At 33.1% G+C, this 23,930-nt stretch overlaps 3 protein-coding genes across 3 annotated transcripts; 2 read left to right on the top strand and 1 right to left on the bottom strand.

The window, feature by feature from the left end:
- The first annotated feature begins 230 nt into the window (after positions 1 to 230).
- LOC108846293 (putative F-box protein At1g46984) lies at positions 231 to 1,518 on the top strand. The gene has a single exon (XM_018619519.2). The coding sequence runs from the start codon at positions 250 to 252 to the stop codon at positions 1,438 to 1,440; it is 1,191 nt and encodes a 396-aa protein (XP_018475021.1). The 5' UTR covers positions 231 to 249; the 3' UTR covers positions 1,441 to 1,518.
- A 15,449-nt stretch (positions 1,519 to 16,967) lies between these two features.
- Positions 16,968 to 19,948, top strand: LOC108807258 (protein IWS1 homolog 1). Its single transcript, XM_018579523.2, has 11 exons — positions 16,968 to 17,116; positions 17,346 to 17,802; positions 17,885 to 18,004; positions 18,092 to 18,312; positions 18,398 to 18,527; positions 18,613 to 18,675; positions 18,742 to 18,819; positions 18,907 to 18,998; positions 19,082 to 19,141; positions 19,207 to 19,384; positions 19,594 to 19,948. The coding sequence occupies exons 1-11, from the start codon at positions 17,097 to 17,099 to the stop codon at positions 19,690 to 19,692; spliced, it is 1,518 nt and encodes a 505-aa protein (XP_018435025.1). The 5' UTR covers positions 16,968 to 17,096; the 3' UTR covers positions 19,693 to 19,948.
- Positions 19,949 to 19,967: 19 nt separating this feature from the next.
- On the bottom strand, positions 19,968 to 21,486 carry LOC108807266 (uncharacterized). The gene is made up of 3 exons (XM_018579535.2): positions 21,061 to 21,486; positions 20,633 to 20,987; positions 19,968 to 20,547 (listed from the first exon to the last, which is right to left on the bottom strand). The coding sequence occupies exons 2-3, from the start codon at positions 20,977 to 20,979 to the stop codon at positions 20,103 to 20,105; spliced, it is 792 nt and encodes a 263-aa protein (XP_018435037.1). The 5' UTR covers positions 20,980 to 20,987; positions 21,061 to 21,486; the 3' UTR covers positions 19,968 to 20,102.
- Between the last annotated feature and the right edge of the window lie 2,444 nt (positions 21,487 to 23,930).

Here is a 23,930-nt window from a genome sequence, read left to right as displayed (position 1 = left end):
TGGGTGGTTTTATATATTGGGATTATAGTTCTAAAAAGAATATTTGTTACCATATGAACTCAAATTTTGGTTCATGAATGGGTGAAAAATAAAAGACACAATAGGAGATTTACAATTCCATATTAAAAAGAAAAGGAAACTAAAGATTTTAAAAAGATAATGTAAAATATCAGGATATGTTTTTCGATAAGCCTATAGTATATTACCTTCAATTGTCCTAGATGCAATCTCACCACAGCAAAAATCGCCATGAACATAGATATAAGCAACAATCCAGCGAAACACCTTAAAATCGTCAAACGCCAAACACGATCATCCAAAAAGTTTTCAACGTATGTAGGGGAAAACTCGGAGACGCTTCCCATCGATCTCATCATCGAGATCCTCAAGAGATTACCAGTAAAAACAATTTCACTATGTCGTTGTGTCTCAAAGAAATGGGATTCATTACTTAGCAGTCCACATTTCAACAAATCGTTCCTGGCGAGGTCATCCAGTCGGCCACAACTTTTGTTCACGTTTGAATTCAAAGGCAAGTGGCACTTCTTCTCATCCCCTCAGAATCTTTTTGATGAGGCAGCAAGTGTTGTAGCACCGGATAATCATATGAATATCTCTGGAGATTGGTACAAGGAAGTTTGTCTATCCGCCAACGGTTTTATCTACCTTTACGAAAAGCAGATCCTAAAGGGAAAGATGGAAAGGGTTCCTGTGCTGTGTAACCCTAGCACAGGTCAGAAAACACATCTACCTAAAGTGAGAGCGAAGAATAACGATTTAAGAAGCTTTCTCGGGTATGATCCTATCGAGAAGCAATTCAAGGTTTTGTGCATGACTGTAACAAGGTATGGAAATCAATTTAACTCAAGAGAGCTTCATGTCCTGACATTAGGGAAAGGAAACCTAACGTGGAGAAAGATAGAATGTGAGTTTCCATATGTTCATCAGAAGCACAAAAAGGGTATATGCATCAATGGAATACTGTATTTCGCAGCTCAGAAGAACACTACTAATGTGATAGCATGCTTTGATGTTAAGTCTGAAAAGTTTAGGTTTATACAAATAGATTATAACTTTTTATCGATAATAAAATACAAGGGAAAATTAGGTGTCTTAATCTTTGATTCTGTGAACGGTAATCTGTTATGGGTTCTAGATGATACCGAGAAAGGAAAATGGTCAAAGCATAGCCTTTTTTTCCCAGATAGGATTTTCTGGAATTTAAAATCAGTCTGGGGAACTGATACGGGCGAAATAGTTTGGGCTCAATGGCCTTGGAAACAACCATTCTATGTTTTCTACTACAATGTGGAGAGAAAGAGTGTTAGAAGAGTTGAGATCCAAGGAATTGAAGAAAATGTCTTTATGCATCCAGCTGAACGCCCTGCTGAAGTCTTCACCTTCCCAAACCATGTTGAGAATTTGATGTTTCGGCAATAAATCCGTGGCTGATCGCCGGATCTTTGCTCTTTTTTTTATTATATATATTTGCTGAACTCTAAGACCTAGACCATTTCTCAATCTTGCTATTTAATTTTCTTGCTTATGGATTTGTTCTGTTTCTTAATTATCAGCGACATTGATCTTTTCGTGCTACTTCAGTATTATGCATGTATATCACTTAAATATTGCATAGACTTCAGAAACAGATATTAGATATTACATAGCTCCAACACCAAAATCATTGTGGGCTGTGAGGTTTTAACATGCCAAAAAAACAAGAATGGTTGAAGCTTATCTATGTGTTGCCAATATGGCTTTGGAGAAAAATTAATAATTGTAGGAGTCACTTGTAACAATTGAGATTGCTCTACAACCTGGAATGAAACCGTACTGTTAAAATGAGTTTAAAGCCAAGAAGCTGCACGTGATAGAGTCTTAGTTTGTCCTTCTCTTTCAGTAATCATATTGAAAATGTGACCTTGGCGACTTGATGATAGATCAGTAATACAACATATAGTGTAATTTCATATATAACTAATTTCAGATGTAAAGTAAAAGAAACATCGTATATAAAATTGAGTAAATGCAAAAAAAATAAAAAAATAAACCCTTCATATATATATTTTTAACATTCTTTAGGTTTTTGCGAACAATGTCTAAACTACTTATAGTATGCCAAAGATAAAGAAACTTATTCCTAAAAACTGAAACATAACATAAATAATAATGGAATACCAGGAGAAAAGTTTTGTCATCGGTATAAACCTAAATCATACTCCTTTAATAACAAAATTTAATCTCTTGGAATCTATATTTTAATGCAAAGATCCTAAACGACATAAACCCTAACCAATAATATAAAATCACAAATTAATTTTGGAACTTTTGAACAATATTTCAGAAAATCATCTAAGATTTTAGAAACTTATATGTTTTTATAAATTGAAAATGTTCACCTTGTATAAACATTATTCATCTTTCTTATTTAAATTGTTGTTTTTTATATCTATCTTATTCTTCTTTTTTTCTGAAACACATTTAACTTATTCTTAAAATAGAGAAATTTTAACCCTAATAGAAATTTCCCTGAAACCAAATGCCGTATCAAATATTAATAACGTTTATAAGCAAAAATTGTAATAGCCACATACGTCATTCAAATGTGAACTACGTCATCAAAAACTTAACAAAAACCAAAGAATCGACAATATTTAAATTTGATCGTGCAAGTTTTTTCTCTAAAAAACATCGAGCAAGTTTAATAAAACACAAATCAAAACTTTACGATGCATAAGTAATATTACATAAAATGTCCATTTAAATAAGTAAATTAAATAATTGTATAAGGAATTCAGTTATGCAACAAACAATGAAGTTTCATATATTTTTTGGAGAAACTTTTATATTAGATGAACTGTAAAGTTTCATAATCGTGATATAATTTAGAGATTAAAAACAAGGTGGAAATTTAAAATTTGAATGGAAACAATTGGTTGAATGATCTTTTTTTTTGCAAAATGATGTGTGGCGTGATATATGTGTGAATGAATTTATTAGTGACTTTCAAGACCACTAGCTTTTAATATCTCTGCAAACATTCTCGATGTTGAAAGCACTGCACCTAGTATTGATACTCTAAACCAAATTTTGCCAGTCTCCTTCAAAGACAACTGGAGTCAACCCATGAATACAATGTTTCGAACTGCCTTTTTTTTGCGTTGGCTTCTAATGGGGAAAGTACAATTCTTATGTTTACTGAATCCCAAAATCTAGCTATTGCCAAATATTCTTGTAATATTCATACTCATATTACAAGTTTATTGGAGTTGTGGTATCACTACAAATACATAGGAAGTTTCAATGACATAGGAAGTTTCAAAGATTGTTTTATGGAACTAAATGTGGGGAATTTTCGACGCATTTCCAATGAAATAAACTTTATCGAGAATTCGCCAGAAAATTCGATGGATTTTCAAAGAATTCACTTTTGAAAAAAATATTTAGTTCCAACAGGATACCATCATGAATTCAACCAAATTTCTGTGAATTATCATAGATATTTTGACAGATTCTCGATGGAACTGAACAAATATTCATTTTTAATAATTTAGTCAAGAATTTGGTGGGAATTTAAGAAGAATTATCAAGAGAATTATTTAAATATATTTTCATATTAAATTTATAAGAATTCCAACCAAACATTTGGGAAATTTTATAAGTATCATCCAAGAGAACATATATTAAACAATAATTAATTAACAAACCATCTATCAAACAATGTATCAGTTAACTAATCATGTATCAAAAATTGTATATCGATAACAAACAATGTTATTCTATAAGGGTAATTTTTAATAAACAAGTTAACCAGTAAAAATTGTTTTAAACTTTAAAGAAAAACTTATAACGAATTGAGATTCTCAAGATGTTGAGATATTGCGATCAATCTTAATCACTATTGTTAATCATATCAACTACTAAGTTATAAAGTTATTTTATCTAATAAAGTATGTTTACAATTTGTCTTATAAAATATTGTAACTTTATAATAATTGAATTAGCATTTCAAAATGAAATAGTCGAGAATTAATCTTGTGTATCAATAATAACATTGACATTATATTTTAGTTGAAAAGTTATACAAGACTGAGTTCTTACAATGGAATGTGTGATGGATAACATAAATTACTTGGAGACGAGTTGGCCTAAGTGTAGGGCTATTGATCTCAATCAGTCACCTACTATTCTATACCTTGGGTGTGGTACATCAATAAATGTGGCATTAATAAAGGATATCTTCATCCGTTAAGAAATAAAAATGTACAAAACTTTTTTTTATGTGGTATAATGTCTATTTTACTAGCTTTGGATGCAAACGCTAATATATAGTAAAAGCTGATGAAAACAATTTGTTGATTTATCATTTTCTTAAGTTTTTTATTTGTTCTTTTTGAACATAGGTTTGGATAATTGTACTTTCTATGGAATTTAAATTTTGAAGTAACATTTTATTTTTTTCATAGAGTTCTTCAATACATGACATTTTAGTTTGTATTTGGTTTTGTTTTCAATAATATTGGGGTAGTATTTTCTATATTGAATAATAAAATAAAGTGATATTATAAAAAATAAATAAAAGTTTCTGGTTATACAATAAATTAACATATAAATAGAGAATGAATATACTTAGACGGGTGTAATTAATGTAGTAGGCCTGAACATTTTAACCAAGACCCAAAAATCCAAACCGGAACCAACCAGAAAATATTCGATCGGAAACCGAACAAAACATTTAAAAGTACCTATTGGGTCCAAAATTCTTCTACCCGAAAGAACATGAACTGAAAAGAAACGACCTGAATAGACTCAGACCCGAAAATAACTGACTAAAATATATCTGATCCGATAAGAACCAATTCATACCCGAGTTAAAAACATGAATATCCAAATTATGTTTTGTTGTGTTTTATTCTCTATATTTTATTTTATGATTTGGTCTAAATATTATTTTGCTAACAATCTTTGTTATTTTTTAAAAATATTTTCAAGTAATAAGAAACTTTAAATATAAAATTCAAAATTTAAAAATGTTTTATTTTAATTTTTAATTGTTTATTTTGAATTATTTTTAAACCTTTAGATATATATGATATATTTTGACTAAATTTGATGGAATTTGGGTATTTCATGTCTTCTTAGATCCTAAATACCTGAACCTGACCCGGATCCGATATGGACCAGAAATATGACGGGTATTTTATACGTATAAAAAGTTGTGGGTTTTAGACCGTTTAACCTAAAATCACTTGATAATACAACCTCATCAAATCTTTGTTGGCACTTCTTAGGCTCTTGCTTTAGTCTATACAATTATTTTCTCAACTTATACTCTCTCAGTGACATTACGCTTGCACCTTTTCTGTAACATTACGTTACACATTTCGGTAAATTTACTAACTTTACATTTTCACACTTTTAGTAATGTTACAACAACACTCTTTATGTGATATTATGTCTGTACTTCTTCGGTGATGATGCATTCTCATGCCTTCGGGGACAACAGTTTGCACCCCTTCAGTGACGACACATTTGCACATCTTCGGGAATGATACATTTGCACTTTGTTGGTGATAAAATGTTCACACCTCTTCGTACAAGATACGTCACACCTCTTTGTAGACGATAAGTTCATATTTCTCTTTAGACATGACATGTTTGCACCCCTTCAGGCATGATACATTCACATTTTTTTGGAAAGAAAATGGCTATACCTCTTCGGCCATGACATGTTTGCACCCCTTGTGTAAAGATCAATTCACATCTCTTTGGTTATGACACATTCACTCCCGACGATCCATTCACACCTCTTTGGTCACGACAAACATTCAGACCTCTTTTACACGATACACCACACTTCTTTGTTCATGATACATTCACACCTCTTTCGACATGAAGATTTTGCACTCCTTCAGGCATGATACATTCACACCTTATCAATGAAATGTTCAGACCTCTTTGGCCATGACATGTTTGCACCTCTTTGACGATGACATGTTCACACCCTTGGGTAATGATCTATCTGCACCTCTTCGGTCACGACATGTTCATATCCCTTATGTGACGACTCGTTTGCTTCACTTCGGAGGTGACCTGTTCGCACCCTTTCGGCAATGACCCGTTCGCACCATTTCGGTGACGACATGTTCGTACCCGTTTTGTGATAATAAGGAGACATATGAAAGGGTGTTTCTTTCAGAAATTAAAAAAAGGTGTGTGAAAAGGTGCATCATTCAGTGATCTTTGAACAATTAATCTTTTTTTCTTTCCTCTAAACTAACAATTAGTTCCTGTTTTTTATGTATCCATTTGCCAATGCATACCCCTCCTTATATAAAGAATGAAAATCACAATGAAGAGTTGTATTGGTTAGTGAAGAGTTGCAATTGATAACACCAACAATTGTAAGAGTTAGTTACAGATGCATTTATAAGGTGCATCAAAAAGACACGTTCTTTGTTAAAACATTTTGATGACATCATGTTTATAAGGAAAATATTTTTTTTGTCTCTTAGATTATAAAATTGAGATAAACTTAATTGTTGGATTAAAACAATTATATAGAAAGGATGATGTCATCAAAAAACAAAATTAGGTTCGCTATTATATATAAATTGATAATTTAATATGTTTTTTTGTAAAACAATGTAATCTCATATAAAACCATGAGATTTAAATTTAATAAAATAATTATTGTTGACTATTATTAATCTATATATAATATAAGCTTTAAAATTTTTATAAAGATTTTAAAATTTTGCCACTATTAGTCTCAATATAATATTTGATTAGTTGATTGATTATGTGCTAGGCCTAACTTGATCGCACGTGTTATGTGTAGCGCAATTTTGCACATTGGTTACCTAACCAATATATGTTGTCAGAAAAAAAAAACTATCCAATATTTTACTGAGTAGATTGAAATTCTGAGGAAACTCATTTGAAGTTTCCTAGTGAGTAGTCTATGAATTTTCTTAGCAAAAGGTAGATCATGTGTTGGAAAAGCTGAAACCTTTTTTAAAGTCTATTCTAAACCAGTTACAGAAACTGTTCCATCAACCAGGAACAAATCAGTGGCTAAAGTTGAATAATCATGATGTTAGTGCCTGTTACTCCCTCCATTTTAGTTTATATGTCTTTTAAAGTTTTTTCACACATATTAAAAATCATTAAATTTTCTATTTTAGCCATAATTAATACACTATTTTATTTGTTTTTACTAATTAATGAGCTGAAAGATAGGGATACAAATTTAAAAATTATCAAACATTTGCATATAAAACAACATTTATAATGAAACATATTTTAAAACCTACAATGACATTTAAAATGAAATGGAGAGAGTATATCTATCTATATTATTAAAGTTGAAGTACATTTAGAGTTTGTTTGGAAACAAGGATAGTAGAATAAATGAGATATATTTGGAAACATGGATAGTAGAATAAATGAGATATGTTTGGAAACATGGATAGTAGAGATGTGTACTTTCTTTTATTTATACATTTAACCATTTATTTTCAATAAATTAATAACAAATGAGAATTGTTTAGAAACATGAATAACATGTTAACATTTGTGCCAATTATAAAATGAAAAATGTTAAATAATTAGGTTTTACATATGATTAAACGTTTGGTTTAGTTTATTTTACTAAAATATTTTTATTTTAGTTTCAATCGGTGGAAAATTACGTACCCAAAAATAAATTCAAAGATATAATTTTGTGAATAAAATAATAACTTAAATCAAAATAATTAAAATGTGTTACATTTATTACCATTTAATTTTTCAATCCATATAATTATTTTACTTGATAAGAAAACTTTTTCTATTTCATTCAATTTAGCCAAACACATAGAAAGAGTTTTTATTATTAATTTATAAAATAGTTAGACATGAATATTATCTGTCTATTTAAGTACATGTTGTTTCTTTCGGGTTTTGTTTTTTTTTTCAAACCAAACCCCGCTTGAATATTATAAACTTATGTGTGGATTTTGAAGTTGGTCATTTTGGATCTGGATGAATTCGGTTCTGATGTATAGGAACCTAAAAATATCTAAATAACCAATGTATCTAATACGGATTCGGATATTTATAACAAAATAGCCATATAACTTGATTCGGTCTAGGTCTTTTGAATATCGTTAGTTATATTATGATACATCTAGAATATATAACACTAATTATGAAAAATAAATATTGATGTATAAAAAATATTTCAGGGGCCAATTTAACAAAATATTAGTTAGTTCAGTTGAAATAAATATATTTAAAATATTTATATGAACTGAAAAAGAAATCAATATAAAAGTAGTGTACATTTGGATTTCAAATTATTTCTTTTAACAACAAACTATACACATATGTTGATTTGTATACAAATTTAAATTACAATGTAAATATTTAACTAATATAGAAATATGTCACATTATTTAAACAAAATATCAATGTAAAAGTATTGTACAGTTGCGTTCAAAAATCATTTATTTTAACAGCAAGCCAAATAAATATGTTGATTGGAGAAGGAAAAAAAACAAAACCAGAAAACACATAGTTTACCAGAGACACTCTATGTGTCGAATTTATTATAAAAAAAAGTTTTACTAAGATAAATACATTCAATAATTACAAACAAATAATATATTTCATAAAAATGAAAAATAATACCCGCGCCTTCGAAGCGCGGGTCAAAATCTAGTATTTAGTTATCTTTGGGACTTAGTTTATTTTGTTCTTACATAGTCTATTTCTTTGCTTCTTGTAAGGCTTCTACAACTTTCATAAGAATAATGTGAATGCTAGTGGAATTTGCTTTGGATATGTACTTGGAAGAACCACTAGTGAACATGAAAGTGTTTGCATGTTTAAATGTGTTTATCCTATTGAAAAAGACAATTATCATCGTTTTGGGGTGTTAACTACTATGACTTCTGATCTTCTAAGCATTCCTATAAATATTGTGGCATATGAGTCCTCCTTCAGCATCCGCTCATGGGTTTTAAACAAGTAAATAAGTTGTCTTCTTCCACAACATGTCCACGCACTCATTTGTGCTCATAATTGGCTATGCGGCTTTGAACCATAAAGACAAGCTTTTTTCATTTATCTACTCTTGTTTCGGACTAAAACTGAGTGATTTAGCATATATTTACTCTGGTTTTGGACAAAACAGAGGTACCCAATTTTATTGATCAAGATGCGAGCTTGCCTACGTCTAAAGCGTTTGCATAGACATATAAGTGATAGTTAATAATCATTTGCCTTCATTTCATTTATTTTCTTATCATTTATTAAATTATTTTACCATTTAAGGCAGCTGAAACACTTGATGTTGTGGCAAAAACAAGAAATAAAATCCCTATGTAACTTGTTTTCAAGTTTTATTTTAGTTTGGACAGGAAGTTATGGTTTGTATATTTTTTTTGTTTATTAAAACTTAAACTTATGTTTTGATGTTTTAAAATATATATATATGATTTTATTGATACTCTGGAAACCGGCATTACAATGTCAATTACAACATGGTCGAATCAACCAAAATTTTCCAGATCAAACCACACAAGACTAGCTTCGCTCTCTCACTAAACCGACGCCATCTGCTAGATCGTTTGGGGATCCTTAGAATATCAGTACCCATTCTCAAAAGTTAATATGAGCCACGAGAATGTGAGGTTTACCATGTTTCTGTGGATGCCGGTCTTCCCTTGCCATTACCGCTGTAGCTGGTTTCGATGATCTCGTCAATCTCGCAATTTAGACTGTACATGAAGCTCTTGACGGTAACGGTAAAAGAGGATATATAGCAAACCTAGAGGGAAGCATCCTAACCTCTGAAACCGCTGGGACTATGATAGCTATGAACCGCCAAGGATGTGAAGACAGACCCGACGACTCATCGCTTCCTGACAAGAAGGGCTGCAATGAAGGTGAATCCATAGACAAATGCTTCAGTTCCTGCCAAAGAAGAAAGAGGTAAGCTTGCCAAGCGGCCAAATAGTCGCCTTAACACTGGGATATCTCATCTTAACCCAGGTATCCTCGCCAAAACATACTCCGACTGACTCAACCAGGAGCACAAATGACGCCCTGGTCCACATTAGAGAACTTAATGCGACCATCCATAATCTGCGCAGTTACACTTCGCTGGAGACAAAAAAGAGAAACTAAATAGAGAAACTGAAGGAAATATCCAGCGAGATGTCAAACACTTGCTCAGAACATGAGCGAGAACCAAAAAAAAAGTGAGCACTCTTGAGAGACAAAGAGGACCAAGCCATAGACGACAAAGCTTCTCTAACCACTCCAGAGCTGCAGACACCAACCCCCACATAATCAACCACCACACGACAGTCAGAATCATGGGCACAAACCGACGGAATAACCGCCTCCACTTTTGAGTCAAAGCAAATCCCAACAACGTCACAAGAACCCAAGCGACAATGATAAATAAGCCTTTAGACACCACCCATGAGGACACAACCTCGAGATACAAATCCAAGACAAAACAAAGGAGAGAGTGGTCCTCTATCCTCCATGCACCTTCACCGCTGAAGCACTCTGAGAGATCTGCAAGACAAAACGAAGACCAACGAAGACCATCGAAGCCAACACCCTAAAAGCTGACTCTGTTTGCCTCCAATTATCACAGCCTCGCTGAAGCTCCTGGAAGACGATCCCCAACCGCTGATTTGGGTTTCTTCGGACAAAACCTAGATGGAACCGCGACAGAGCCTCTCTCCCCACATATCTCGACGGCAAGAGGGAAGAAGGGCAAAACAGAGCAAAGATAAAACATGAGATGGAGAGGAGACCGCCTCCGGTGACCATGCGCGCCACCGGCAGCCACCGAAGCAAAGAACGCCGCTGCTAAAAGAGGTTAATTTTTAGAAAGAGGTTAAAGATTTTTACGGGGAAAAAGAAACCTTTCAATATTTTGGTGTTTATTGCAACTTAAACTTGTCTTTATTCCTGAAACTTAAAATATTGGTTTGGTTTTATGTGTTTATCATGTTATTTATTTGACTGGACTTTTTTTATTATTATTGTGGCAGGTTATTCGCTTGATTGATGCAAGGAAGATGTTGTTAAGTGGTCTAACTCTTAGCGCATCAGGTGGGTAAATTGAAAAATTAACTCTAATCTGCTGCAGAGTAGGCTGGGCAGACGGATCCAACCACCTCCCAGGACTACCAGCGAGGACAGTCTTGTAACTTTTATAGCACATTGCTTTTGTCACATAATTTGAAGATATTTGAAGGTTTTTGACTAAAGTGCTGAAATTCTCTCACAACAAGCCCAGTCAATAGTTGAATTCATACTCGGATTTTCGATGACGCGGCAAGATCTAAACTGTTAATCTTAGTCCAATAAAACTGTTGAACATCCCATTAAGAACGGATTCGGCGGTAGGCTAACTTGATCAAACGTATTATGCGTAGCGCGATCTTGCACATTGGTTTAACCCAACCAATATATGTTCTCAGAAGAAAAATCCAACCAATATCTTTACTAAGTTGATTGAGATTTTGAGCACACCGATTTAAAGTTCTTTAGTGGGTAGTCCTGGGAATTTGACTTCTTCGCAAATGGTGGATCATGTGATGGAAAAGCTGAAACTTTTTTTAAAATCTATTCTAAACCAGGTACATAAACTTTTCAATCAACCAAAGAACAAAATAGTGGCTGGAGTTGAATAATCTCAAACCTCTTCATATGATATAATGGCTGGAGTTTAATAATCTCAAACCTCTTCATATGATATAAGTGTATATTATTCCCTAAGCTTATATGTCGTTTAAGTTTTCTTCACACATGTTAAGAAAATTATTAAGTTTTTTATTTTGCCCCTAATTAATACACTATTTTATTTGGTTTTACTAATTAATGAGCTAAAATATTAGGATAAAAATAGAAAAATTATCTCACTTTTGCACTGAAAATATAAAACAACACTTATAATGAAACATATTTTGAAACCTACAATGACATTTAAAATGAAACGGAGGGAGTATATATTAAGTTATCTCTGGGACTTAGTTTATTTTGTTCTTACACAGTATATTTCTTTGCTTCTTGTAAGACTTCTACAACCCTCATAAGAATAATGTGATAACCAGTGAAAAATCTGCTTTGGATACGTACTTGGAAGAACCATCAGTGCACATGAAGGTGTTTATGTGTTTAAATGTTTTATCTTATAGGAAAGACGATTCTCATCGTTTTGAGGATATTGGATACTATGGTTTCTGATCTTTTAAGCATTTCTATAACTATTGTGGCATATGAGTCATCCTTCAGCATTGGTTCATGGGTTTTAAACAAGTACGAAAGTTGTCTTCTCCCACGACATGTTCAAGCACTAATTTGTGCTTGTAGTTGGCCCCACAGCTTTGAATCATATGATAATGTTAAGTTTCCTTCATTTATCTACTCATTTGGAGAATGGTTCTTAGGTGTCGGTTTACCTTCTTCCACTCTGGTCTTTGTGTTCCCCTCCCACAGTCATATGTCTGATGGTGTCTCCTCATCGGTATTGCGCATCACCTGGTGTTCAGATTCGAGTATGGGTTATGATTAGCGTGTTGGACTCTGTTCTTCTGCTGAGGTCCTCGTATTTATGCCTTTGAAAAAGTACTTACTCTAGTTCTTAGAGTAAGAATGCATGTGGTTTCTGGTCTTCTTCGAAGGTCGTCAGAGTGTTCAGTTCCGCAGTAGTGGCGTATTTAGGTGTTCATCCATCCCAGTTGCTCAGTGGTCTTTCGGTTGCTCGCCAGGATGTCTCCTTTTCTTTTATTGCAGGTACTCTTCCATCTAATTCAGGACAGCTTTTACAACAAACCTACTTTATGTGGGATTTAGTTTTTGGTTTGATCTTTATCCCTCTCTCTATTCAGAGCTTCACATTGGCAATAAGCAACAAGAACAAGAGGTTGGTTGCGTGATTGCCAACACTTATTTAACAAGTGGAAGTGGTGAAGTTGATGTCTGGCCCGGGGTTGTTAACCACAACCCGACTGTGTCGCTTTTCGGATTCGTAGCCACCAAGCATATGATTGTACCAATTTTACTGAACTTTGAGTTGTAATATTTGCTGTAAAATACCCTTTTGGGAGATAATGAATAGACCATTATGTTTTTTTTTAATGTTTGTATATTGTTTGTTGTTTGTTAAAATTTAAACTTATGTTTTGGTGTTTGTTGCAACTTAAACTAGTCTTTATTACTTAAAATTTCGGTTTGTTTTATGTGTTTATCATCTGTCTATATTATTAAAGTTGAAGTACAAAATTGGAATGTTTGGAGATTTGAATAGGAGGATTAAAAAAATTTGCAGTGTTTGGAAACATAGATTGTAGTCTTTTAGAAAAAATATTTTGTTTGCAAACAAAGATAATAGTATTAAATAAAAAAGTAATGGGCTTACATTATTAAATCCATTATAAAAAAAATGTTGTCAATATATATAAACAAAATACAATGCAAAGCCCAATTTTAAATACCAACTCAAATTATGGTTTTTATATTTCATATTAAGTTTTTAAAATATACTATATGTAATTATTTATATGATCGTACGTATAAAATATAATTAATTATATCATTACTTATATGATGGTACATATAAAATAAGATTAATTATATGATGAAAAATATACGATATATAATAATGACTAAGGATGGACTTTCGGGTACCCATACTGGTTTGGTTCTGATCGATTTGTGTTTCGGGTTTTCGGGGTCAAAGATTTCAGCCCTATTATGATGTTTCTAAATTTTGGTTTGAGTTTGATTCAGATATTTGGTTCGGATTTGGATAACCCATTTAAATTATTTTTAAAGTTTCAAATCATTATATATTCTAAATTTCTCAAAATATATAAATAAAATAATATATTACCTATAAATTTGAATAACATATGTCAAAATACCTAAGCTTAACATATCAATTGGCTTGATTTAAAATTTTGGATACAGAATCAATAATTATTTTAAGTATTTTTGGTGATTTGAGTATACTTTAACTATTTCAGATATTTACTATTAACTATCTATATATATATATTTTCAAGTGTTTTAAACCAATTTAAAAGTATCATTCTTGATGTTTTATATACGTTAAAACTAAAAATAATTAATATATATAAGTATATAAATCTATTTTTAGATAAATTCAGGTATCCGAATAGTTTGGTCCGGATCAGATTTGGTTCTCTAAATAATAAAATTTTGAATAATTCGAATATTTAATCAATTTATGTTTGTGTTTGGTACTATATTTTTGGATCGGTATTGGTTCTATTCCTCGGATTCATTTTGCCAAACCCTAATAATTACATGAAAAATAAATATCATCATATTTTTCAAAATATACATCCGCGCAGGCTAGAGAAATATGTTGATTTAATTTAACAACAAGCCAAATAAATATGTTGATTGGAGAGAAAATAAAACAAGCTAGAGAAATACATAGTTTACCAGAAACACTCTATGTGTCGAATTTATAATAAAGAAAATTTTACTAAGATAAATACATTCAATAATTACAAACAATTAATATATTTCATAAAAGTAGAAAATAATATCTGCGCTTTCAAAGCGCGGATCAAAATCTATGTGAGTAGACTTTTTTGATTATTGTGTCATTGAAAAAATAATTTCAATCCACTGGATGAATGGGTTGGGCGGACGGATCTAACCCCCTCCCACGACTACTGCGGACGACAGTTCTGTAATTTGCATAGTTCATTGCATTTGTCACATTTTATTTTGATTTTTTTACCTTCTAAGACACTTTATGTCTTATGATTTTCACATTTAGACACATCCTGCTTGTCAGACACTTTCTACTTGTTTATTGTCTTTTATACCCTCAAACTAATTCATTTAACCACACAACTAACCATAGAGAACTAACCATGATTCACATATTTTAAACTATTTTTTTCTTTGTCGAAAAGCACAATTTCTCTCTCCATTCTAGATTTCAAAGTTTAGCAGATCCACTTTCTCTTTCCAATCCTAATTTCACATTTCTCTCCACTTCATTCTTAATCAATTCTCATATTCTTGATTTGTTTTTGTAATTTTGTTTCCAGCATTCTACCCATCTTCCTCTTACGCTGGATAATCCTCAGAAAACCTTTTAACAATCGTGTAAGACAAAATCGAAGCATCAATTATCTTGATTTTTCCCCAGAAAATTTGGTTCTTTTTGTTTCCAGAAAGTTTGGTTCTTTTTCAAAGAAACCCTTATGCTAGACGATTAATTACCTTGATTTTTTCTAAACATAAGAGCTTTGCTATCGGATCTTCGTATCCCGCCGAGATTATTTGCCACTAATATGTTCACCTTTGATCCAATCCAACACGACCTCCACCTTTGATCGGATCTGCGTTTCTTTTCTCTCAGCCTTTCGCCGTTGTGTTCGTCTGTTGTTCGGGATAACTCGATCTGCTCCTAGCGGAGTTTATTCAATTTTTTTTGTTTTGATCCTTGTATTTTTATTTAATCTCAGATCTTCCCCAGAAATTTCTAACTATGCAAAATTTACAATCTCAGATTTTATTTCTTTTTTAATTAGCTCCAAAATTTACAATTCTGCGTTTTATCTCTTTTTTCTTTGCAAATGAACACACAACTTATGTGATCTAAAATCATTAAGTCATTAGACATCCACATTCACAATTTTTTTTTTCACAATATTTTTTATTACACATTCAATATCTACAATAGCCATCAACATGCTATTTGCTCTAGTCCACAAAGTTTTACATCCATAATTCTAATTTTGGTTTCTACTAGTTGAGGCATATATGTTCAAACCACATATTTTCCATCCGCTAGTCAATTTAAAAATGATACTAATCTACAATTTAGCTATCCACAACATATCCATGCACATATCATCTTTCCACAATTTATTGTCTTCCATGTTTCGACGGTATTCGATCTCCAAAACAGATCTCCAATGCTTTGATCTTAACAAAAAACAATTATATTTACAATTTGTGTCATGCTTTCCTCCACTCATTTCATGTCTTGTATCTATAACTTAATTGTCCACACTTTTAGCATCCACACTTTTAGTGTGTAAATATAAAAACAAAAAAAAATATCAAAATGGATGTCAAAACATAGAAAATAAAAAAACATATTTTATTATCTAAACAAATTTGTTATATATATTTTCAAATTGAAAATAAACAAAAACACACATACAAGAGGTAAAATAAAAACAATTGTAAAAAATATTATTTTTTCTGTAACATAATCAATCATAGCCGTTGGATGAAGTTTATTAGATTCATATCGAGAATGACCTATAATAGTTGGATGTTCCACAATTGTTTTTTGAAAATTGTATCCACAACTCTTTTGTCCACATTTTTTATTTGTACCTTTTCAAATATAACAAAAAAATATATCAAAGTGGATATCAAATTATAGAGAATAAAAAAACAAAATTTACTGTATCAATATATTTCTCAAATATATCTTTAAATTTAAAATAAACAAAACAAACTATAAATAGATAAAGATATTTAAAGACAAACCTTAATAACTTTCGAAACATGATTGGTCTCCACATATTCGATACCATTAAAAAAAAGAAAAAACTAACCAGCTTCTACTTTCTTTTAACCAATGTAAAAGGCAGTGGAGTCAAAACACATGGAGGAAAATGGAAGAAAATGTGCTTCCAGTGGGATGTGTCTTTAACATGTCAAAAAAAAGAATAAAATGTCTTAAAGAGTAACTAACTATTTTATTTTGAGCACCACATTGACAAATTATGTGCATTTGCTACATAATTTGAAGATATCTGAAAAAGTTCTCTTGGCTTTTTGACTAAAGTGTTGAATTTCTCTCGACAAGCCCACCAAGTCAATAGTTAAATGGCATACTCGGAGCTTCGATGACGTGGCAAGATCTAAACTGTTAATCTTCGTTCAATCGAAACCGTTGAATATCCCATTAGGAACCGATTCTCTTATACCTTTCTTTCTCCCTTCCTCCTCTCGACAACTCGAAAAGGTCAGCAGTAATCGAGATCAACTCCCTTGAATCGTTTTCTGGAAACGACGCAGATATGGGTTTCGAAGATGATCCGTAAGATCTTCTCCTTCGTCTTCACTTTTCAATTTAACTTTTTTTTCTTCTGAGCAAATGAAATTCACAAACCCCCTTCTTCCTATATGCCTAGGGTTACCTAGATCCACCTTTGATTTTTTTCCAAATCTCTCTTCTTTTTATTACAAAAAAGTTAAATCCTTTCATGGGTAGATCGAAAGCTTCGATTTTGTTTAGAGATTCATATGTTTTTTTTTTGTGGTTTCAGGTACCGTGATGTAGATGGGGAGCCGCTGGTGGATTTGGATGATGACTTCGGAGACGATCGTGAGCCACTTGAGGATTTTGAAGATAACTTAGCGGATGATATGGGAGACTGGGGGGGAGGTGAAGGTTCACAAACGCCTCTTTACGACGACAACGATAAAGTGAAACCAAGGAAACGGTTGGTGAAGAAAGGGTCTAGTGATAGGCAGACTATCAATGTTCCTGAGCTTATTGATGAGGATGTGGAGGATGCGGTGTTTGATGAGTACATGGAAGGAAGAGGAGGAGGAGGAGGTACAGAGTATGATGATAAGGTTGGTAGGAAGAGGAAGAAGGAGAAAGAGAGAAGTAGCGGTGGCGGTGGGAAGGAGAAGAGGTATAAGCTCCCAAGCCGCGGTGAGAGGAAGTCTGAAGAGATTGATGAGATGTGGAAATCTATTGCAGATAATAACCCTGAGGTGCTGCATCACATTTGTTAATCTTCTGAGACTGCGTTTACCAGATTTTGTTTTAAAATGTTTTTTTTTGTTTCTGTTATAGAATGATGAAGAAGGTGTTAGGACTATGGATGACGATAATTTCATTGATGATACTGGTGTGGATCCTTCTGAGAGGTATGGAGGTGATGGGGGAGACCGCTCTCCAACTCACTATCCTCAGGTATGAGAGATGTCATTCAATTTTTTTCATCTCTGAATCTAGCTTTTGTTTGGTGATATTTAATGCTTTTTGTTATAAACAATTCAGGCAGAGGAGGGTGAGGAGGATGATGAGGTTAATAACCTTTTCAAAATGGGGAAGAAAAAGAAGAAGGCTGAAAGAAATCCTGCGGAAATCGCTCTCTTGGTTGAGAATGTGATGGCTGAGCTTGAGGTCACTGCTGAGGAAGATGCAGATCTTAACAGACAGGGGAAGCCTGCTATCAACAAGCTTAAGAAACTTTCCCTTCTTACCAATGTACTTGGAAAGTAAGTTACTAAGTCATTGTTGTTACTAAGTCATTTTCTTACTGATCATTTGTTTTGTAATACTGCATGTTTCGTCTTTATCCAGGAAGCAGCTTCAAACAGAATTCTTGGATCATGGAGTTCTAACTCTGCTGAAGAACTGGCTTGAGCCTCTTCCTGATGGAAGCTTGCCAAATATAAACATTCGTGCAGCTATTCTGAGGGTTCTTACTGATGTATGTGATCCTGTTTTCCTGTAGATATATTTACCTGATTTCACAAAATCTAGTTTATTTATCAATTGCTGATTGTATCTTGCAGTTTCCAATTGACCTGGAGCAGTTTGATCGGAGGGAGCAATTGAAAAAGAGTGGGCTTGGAAAGGTTAGGATACACCACTTGATGAATACTGTACGAGGTTGGTACTTATATATGTTCTGGATTTGGTAGGTCATTATGTTCTTATCAAAGTCGGACGAGGAGACTACTTCAAACAGAAGACTTGCTAAGGATTTGGTTGATAAATGGGTAAACAGCTTTTGCGACTGCTCCAGTCCTTTGAATCAAATTCTACCTCATCATTTGACTTACTGTATTGTATGCTTGATGTTGTAGTCTCGTCCAATTTTCAACAAGAGCACAAGGTTTGAAGACATGAGAACTCTTGATGAAGATAGGGCTCCCTATAGAAGGCCACCAGTGAAGAAGTAGAATCACAAAACCTTTTATTTTTTTTACTTCACTCATGATTCATATACTGACGCATTGTTTCTCTTCTTGTTCTGCTCAGACCTGTTAACAAAGCTTCGACAATGGAGTCTAGAGATGGTGACTTTGACTTAGATATTCGGTATGGAATAACATTTTAGAATCTGGATATTTGCATTTTCGTGTACTGAATCTTTTTGTTGATAGGCAACGAAAATCAGGTCTGACTTCGGGTCAGAGTTCGAGGGGAGATTCGTACAGGAACATGACCATGAGACCAGAAGCAACTCCAATGGACTTTGTGATTCGTCCTCAGTCCAAGATTGACCCAGATGAGGTCAGAGCCCGTGCTAAACAGGTTTCTCAGGACCAGCGCCGGGTGAAGGTAAAAAACCACTCTTACCATTAATTATTTTTCTCAGTGATCGCTCAGGCTCTTCTCCTGGCTCATGCACAAGCTTGAAACAAAATCTGAGAGATTGTACTGGCTCAGAATCTGAGAGCTCATAGTCACATTTTGTAAAAAGAACAATCGTTGTCTCTCTTTTCCTATGAATCTCTCCTTAAGCTACCCTTTTTGTGTTAAAACTGCAGATGAACAAGAAACTGCAGCAGCTAAAAGGACCAAAGAAGAAGCGTTTGCAAGCCACCACGGTGAGCGTGGAAGGTCGGGGTATGACCAAGTACCTGTAGAGAGGTTGCAACCAAGCCATGGAGCAACTAGGCTCTTCTATCTTGTAATCTTCAACTTTGATTGGATCGTTGTTTGAAGCTAAAGACTTAAAAGGCATTGGGGGTATACTTATATGCTTTTTACTATAAACTATTTGCTTTGAGTCTCTAATGTAATGGAAAAGTGAAACGCTCCTCTTTGAGAGCACAAGCTACTCTTACCATCAACATCAAATCAATTTTCAGTACCTTACACAATAAAGGTTCGGTTTTGCTTTGTTTTTCTATAAATCAGCTGAGCTCTAAGGTCACCTCAAAATTATCATAACTCATTTGTTAACATATATTTGTATAAGATAAAAGAGACATGTAGCAAAGACTCAGTAAAAGAAAAAAGAGAACCTAGTTTCTACTTCCCAAAAATCTCTCATTTACTTTACTCCAAATCTTGAAGCTGCAAAAACATAAGAACCCACAACGCAGACGAGAACAGCAAGAACCAAAGAGAAGAGCTGAAAGTTAGCCAGAAACTCTCCAGAGACTACAGAATCAACCGATCTGCAGACGACAGAGTTTCCTTTTAAACCGCAGCCTTGAGGCATCATAGGGCCATAGAGAGTGAAAGCTGTTTGATAAAACCAGAGGCCCTGAAGAGTCATTGCAATGCCATTGCATAGATCAACAGGGAAGCTTGTAGGGCAGATAGATCCAGCGATTGAGGAGATGACGCAGAGAGCGATGAGAAAGACGAGGAGGAGATGGTAATAACCTTCGAGACCTTTGTGGCTTGTGGAGTGGAAGAAGAAGAGAAGACCTTCTGCTGTAAAAGCTGTTGCAGCGATTAGACACAGAGCTTCTTGTGGCAGAGGAAGCAACCTATGAAACATGAAGTCAAATAATCACCACAGAACTAACTTCAAAGCTACATACCAATCTTGATGATCCAAGCTATAACTAGTACCTTGTTTTCTCGGAGAGCAGAGTGATGAAACCGAGGATGAAGAACATGAGAAGCATCCCAGAGTGCTCGAAATCGTTCATGTGGGAAGGATTCAAGACACCATTGACAAAGAACTTGAGATGAGTGGAGTAGAAGAACTCGATGCACAAGTCAATGAACGAGCCAATGGTGACAACGTAAAGCTCCAAGTACTTGATCCTACCGTTGAAACCAGGGACAGGGTGCCAAACTCGAACACGAAATGAGTTGGGGTTGGATACGAATCGAACCACGGAGCTCCAGATGTGCCACACTCCGACCACAAAGAACAATGTACCTGGCAAAGCATGGCCTTTGAAAGAACCCATCTTTCTTTCTGGAGAGAGAAAGCAATTATTAGATCAAGTTCAGATTCTAAGACAAAGAATCAAAAGAGAGGAATATAATACTCTGTAAGAGATTGCAGATCAGAGTTCTGCTTGTGGAGATTTCGATCAGAGATAATCTTGCAAAGTCAGAGTCGTCGTCGTTGAAAACGAGGGAGAGAGAGAGAAAGAACAAAGGAACAAGCTTGGTCAACTTTTGAAGCTATTGGGAAGAAGCTAGACACTTCCACACGTAGGGGAAGGGAGAAAACAACAAAACCCAGATAATAAAAATCAAAACTTTGGATCAGATTATCAAAAGAAAAAAACATAAACTTTTCCCCCAAAAAGAGAAGTTTTAGAGAAAGGGAAAAAGGGTGAGCAATAATAAGACAATCATAGAAGAAAGATTATTAATAAAAAAACATCTATTATTTCTCACATGTCACATGGGAGCTTTTGAGAATCTCAATTTGTTTTCACTGGAATCATCATAACTCCAAAAGAACTCAGAGAGGATGATTAATCAAGAATTAGAGAGGATGATTAATCCCACTTTTTAATATTTTTTTTCTTTTTTAACTAGTAGTATTAGATTGAGAAAACACTAATTTTTTAATTAGGATGTAACTGATAACCAAGAAATGAATAGAATATTGCATTTTTTACTATTCTTAATTTGTTTTATCGTTTATAAAAACTGGTTTTTCATTTCTATTCATTTTTGTTCCTTTTATTTTAGGGGAATATATAAAAAATTGTTTCTCACCGAATTTGACAAGGAATAATATTCTTCTTCATTTCTATAATTTCATTCATCTGTGTTTTTTTCCTATTAATTCATAATGTTTCTATGATGGTCACCAATTACATCCTTAAAAATTTTGTTCTGACAAATATAGATTATAAAGATAATAAAACGACCAAAATAGTTCATTAAAAAGGTAAATATATAATTATATCTCTCGGCTTAATTAATCTTAGACCATAGAGTTTAGAGTTAAGGGGTGTAATTTAAAATTTAAGTTTAAAAATTTATCAAATAAAAATAAATATTAAAAATTTGAAAATGAAAATTTTAAAAATAGTTTCAAAAAGTATTTTCGAATTTCAAAAAGAAAATTTGAAAGAAGAAGTTTAGGCAAAAAAAAATTATATAAAAGTTCGAATTTGAAAACACATAATCTGAGATTATAAAAAATGTTTTTATTTATTTATTTGTACTTATATATCTAGGATATAAGGATATTTTCTCCTATTAAATGAAACATTTTGGTCATTTTCTTCCGTATGGTCTTTTTGTGACAAAACTTTGAAAATAATTTATTTGGGAGAATTTCCCTATCAGGTTTTTGAAAATATATTAAAAATATATTAGATTTGTGCAAATTATAAATATATATTTAATTATATATTTATCAATATATTTAACTATATTTCAGTCAATAAAAATAAACTGAAAATATCATTACCAAATTTTGCTTAACGAGAATTTTACTCGACTATTAAATTGAAACGGAAGAAATACATTTTTTGTCAGTTTATTAGTTTATCCCTAGATCCCCGCTCCTCGCCCGAGGTCAGTAATATACCAAAAAATCAAACTCAATTTTTGAACCAATCTCTTGTGGTGAAGCATCTTATTAATCCGGTTGATCTTTTCATGGAATGTGGATTTGCTAAATGCATATATTCACCCAGATGATGGTAGAATCATCAAAGGTTTGGCAGTAAGTCGGACTCAGAGATCGGATACATTTGGTTGGATGTATACATATTCATGTAGATATTCGGTCAAATCAGGTTTTGGAAAATAAACTTTATATCCAGATAAAGGCCCGAAAATGATTATTTTTGGACCAAATATCACACCCCTGTTAGTTTTTTCATGGAAACTCAATTGTTCTCCGAAATTGAGATATTTTGTTTGGCAAGTATTATCTAGTATGTTACAGTGTCGACGAATTTGAAGACATGTGGGATTGATTGTGATTTACGGTGTAGTATATGTGGGGTAGATGGGGAAACAACTAACCATGTTCTTTTTGAATGCCCAACAGTTTTACAAACTTGGGTTTTATTTCAGATTCCATCTCCTCTGGGAATTTTCCCATCCTCTTTGGTATACACTAGTACAAATTATCTTTTTTGGAGGCTTCCAGATGATGATGGTTTTAGTTATTTTTCATAGATTATGTGGTATATTTGGAAGAATAAAAATGACAAGGTCTGTAAGAATAAGAATGAGTATCCGTAGGAAATCCTACGTATAGCTGAAGTGGAAGGGGTCCTTTGGGCCGAAGCGCAATTATCAGTGAGAGCTCAATATATGAGTGTCCAGGTGGTTATTGATTGGCAATCCATGGGGCATAATAGAGTTGCTATGTATATGGGGTTTGGAGGGAACAAGATGTTTTTACGGATCAAGGATGGTTCTATCAAAGGACCAATTCGGATAATGTGATGACGGGCGCGATGAATTTCCGACGAAGTCTAATACTTTTACATGCTGAATGTGAAGCTTTGATATGGGCAATGAAATGCATGAAAATCCTATAGTTTTCTGATGTAGTTTTTGTGATGGAATGTTTCCAATTGGTGAAAGTGGTGTCGACACCTAAAGAATTGTCAACTTTCTCTACACATATAGAAAATTCAGACGCAATAAGATTTTTTCCGTAACTTCCAGATTATACATATTCCAAGAGCACAAAACATAATGGTGGACAAGCTTGCATGAGATGCGAGGAGTTCTCTTTCAATTATGCTATATGTCAATTCATTATCTCCAATTTGGCTTGCTGAATCGGCAGATCCTATTTCATAGTTTAGTTTTTTACTGTAGAAAAACAAATAATTTACTCTTTTTTATAGCTAAACAAAAGATCATCAAAGAGATTTATGAAAATGACAGTAATAATGCGAATAGTATAATATGAGATGACAACTGAGAA

The sequence above is a fragment of the Raphanus sativus genome, chromosome 1 (assembly GCF_000801105.2).
Source record: "Raphanus sativus cultivar WK10039 chromosome 1, ASM80110v3, whole genome shotgun sequence".
In the NCBI taxonomy this organism is placed as follows: Eukaryota; Viridiplantae; Streptophyta; class Magnoliopsida; order Brassicales; family Brassicaceae; genus Raphanus; species Raphanus sativus.
Note: the sequence above shows the minus strand (reverse complement) of the source record. Positions and strands in the feature narration are given on the sequence as shown.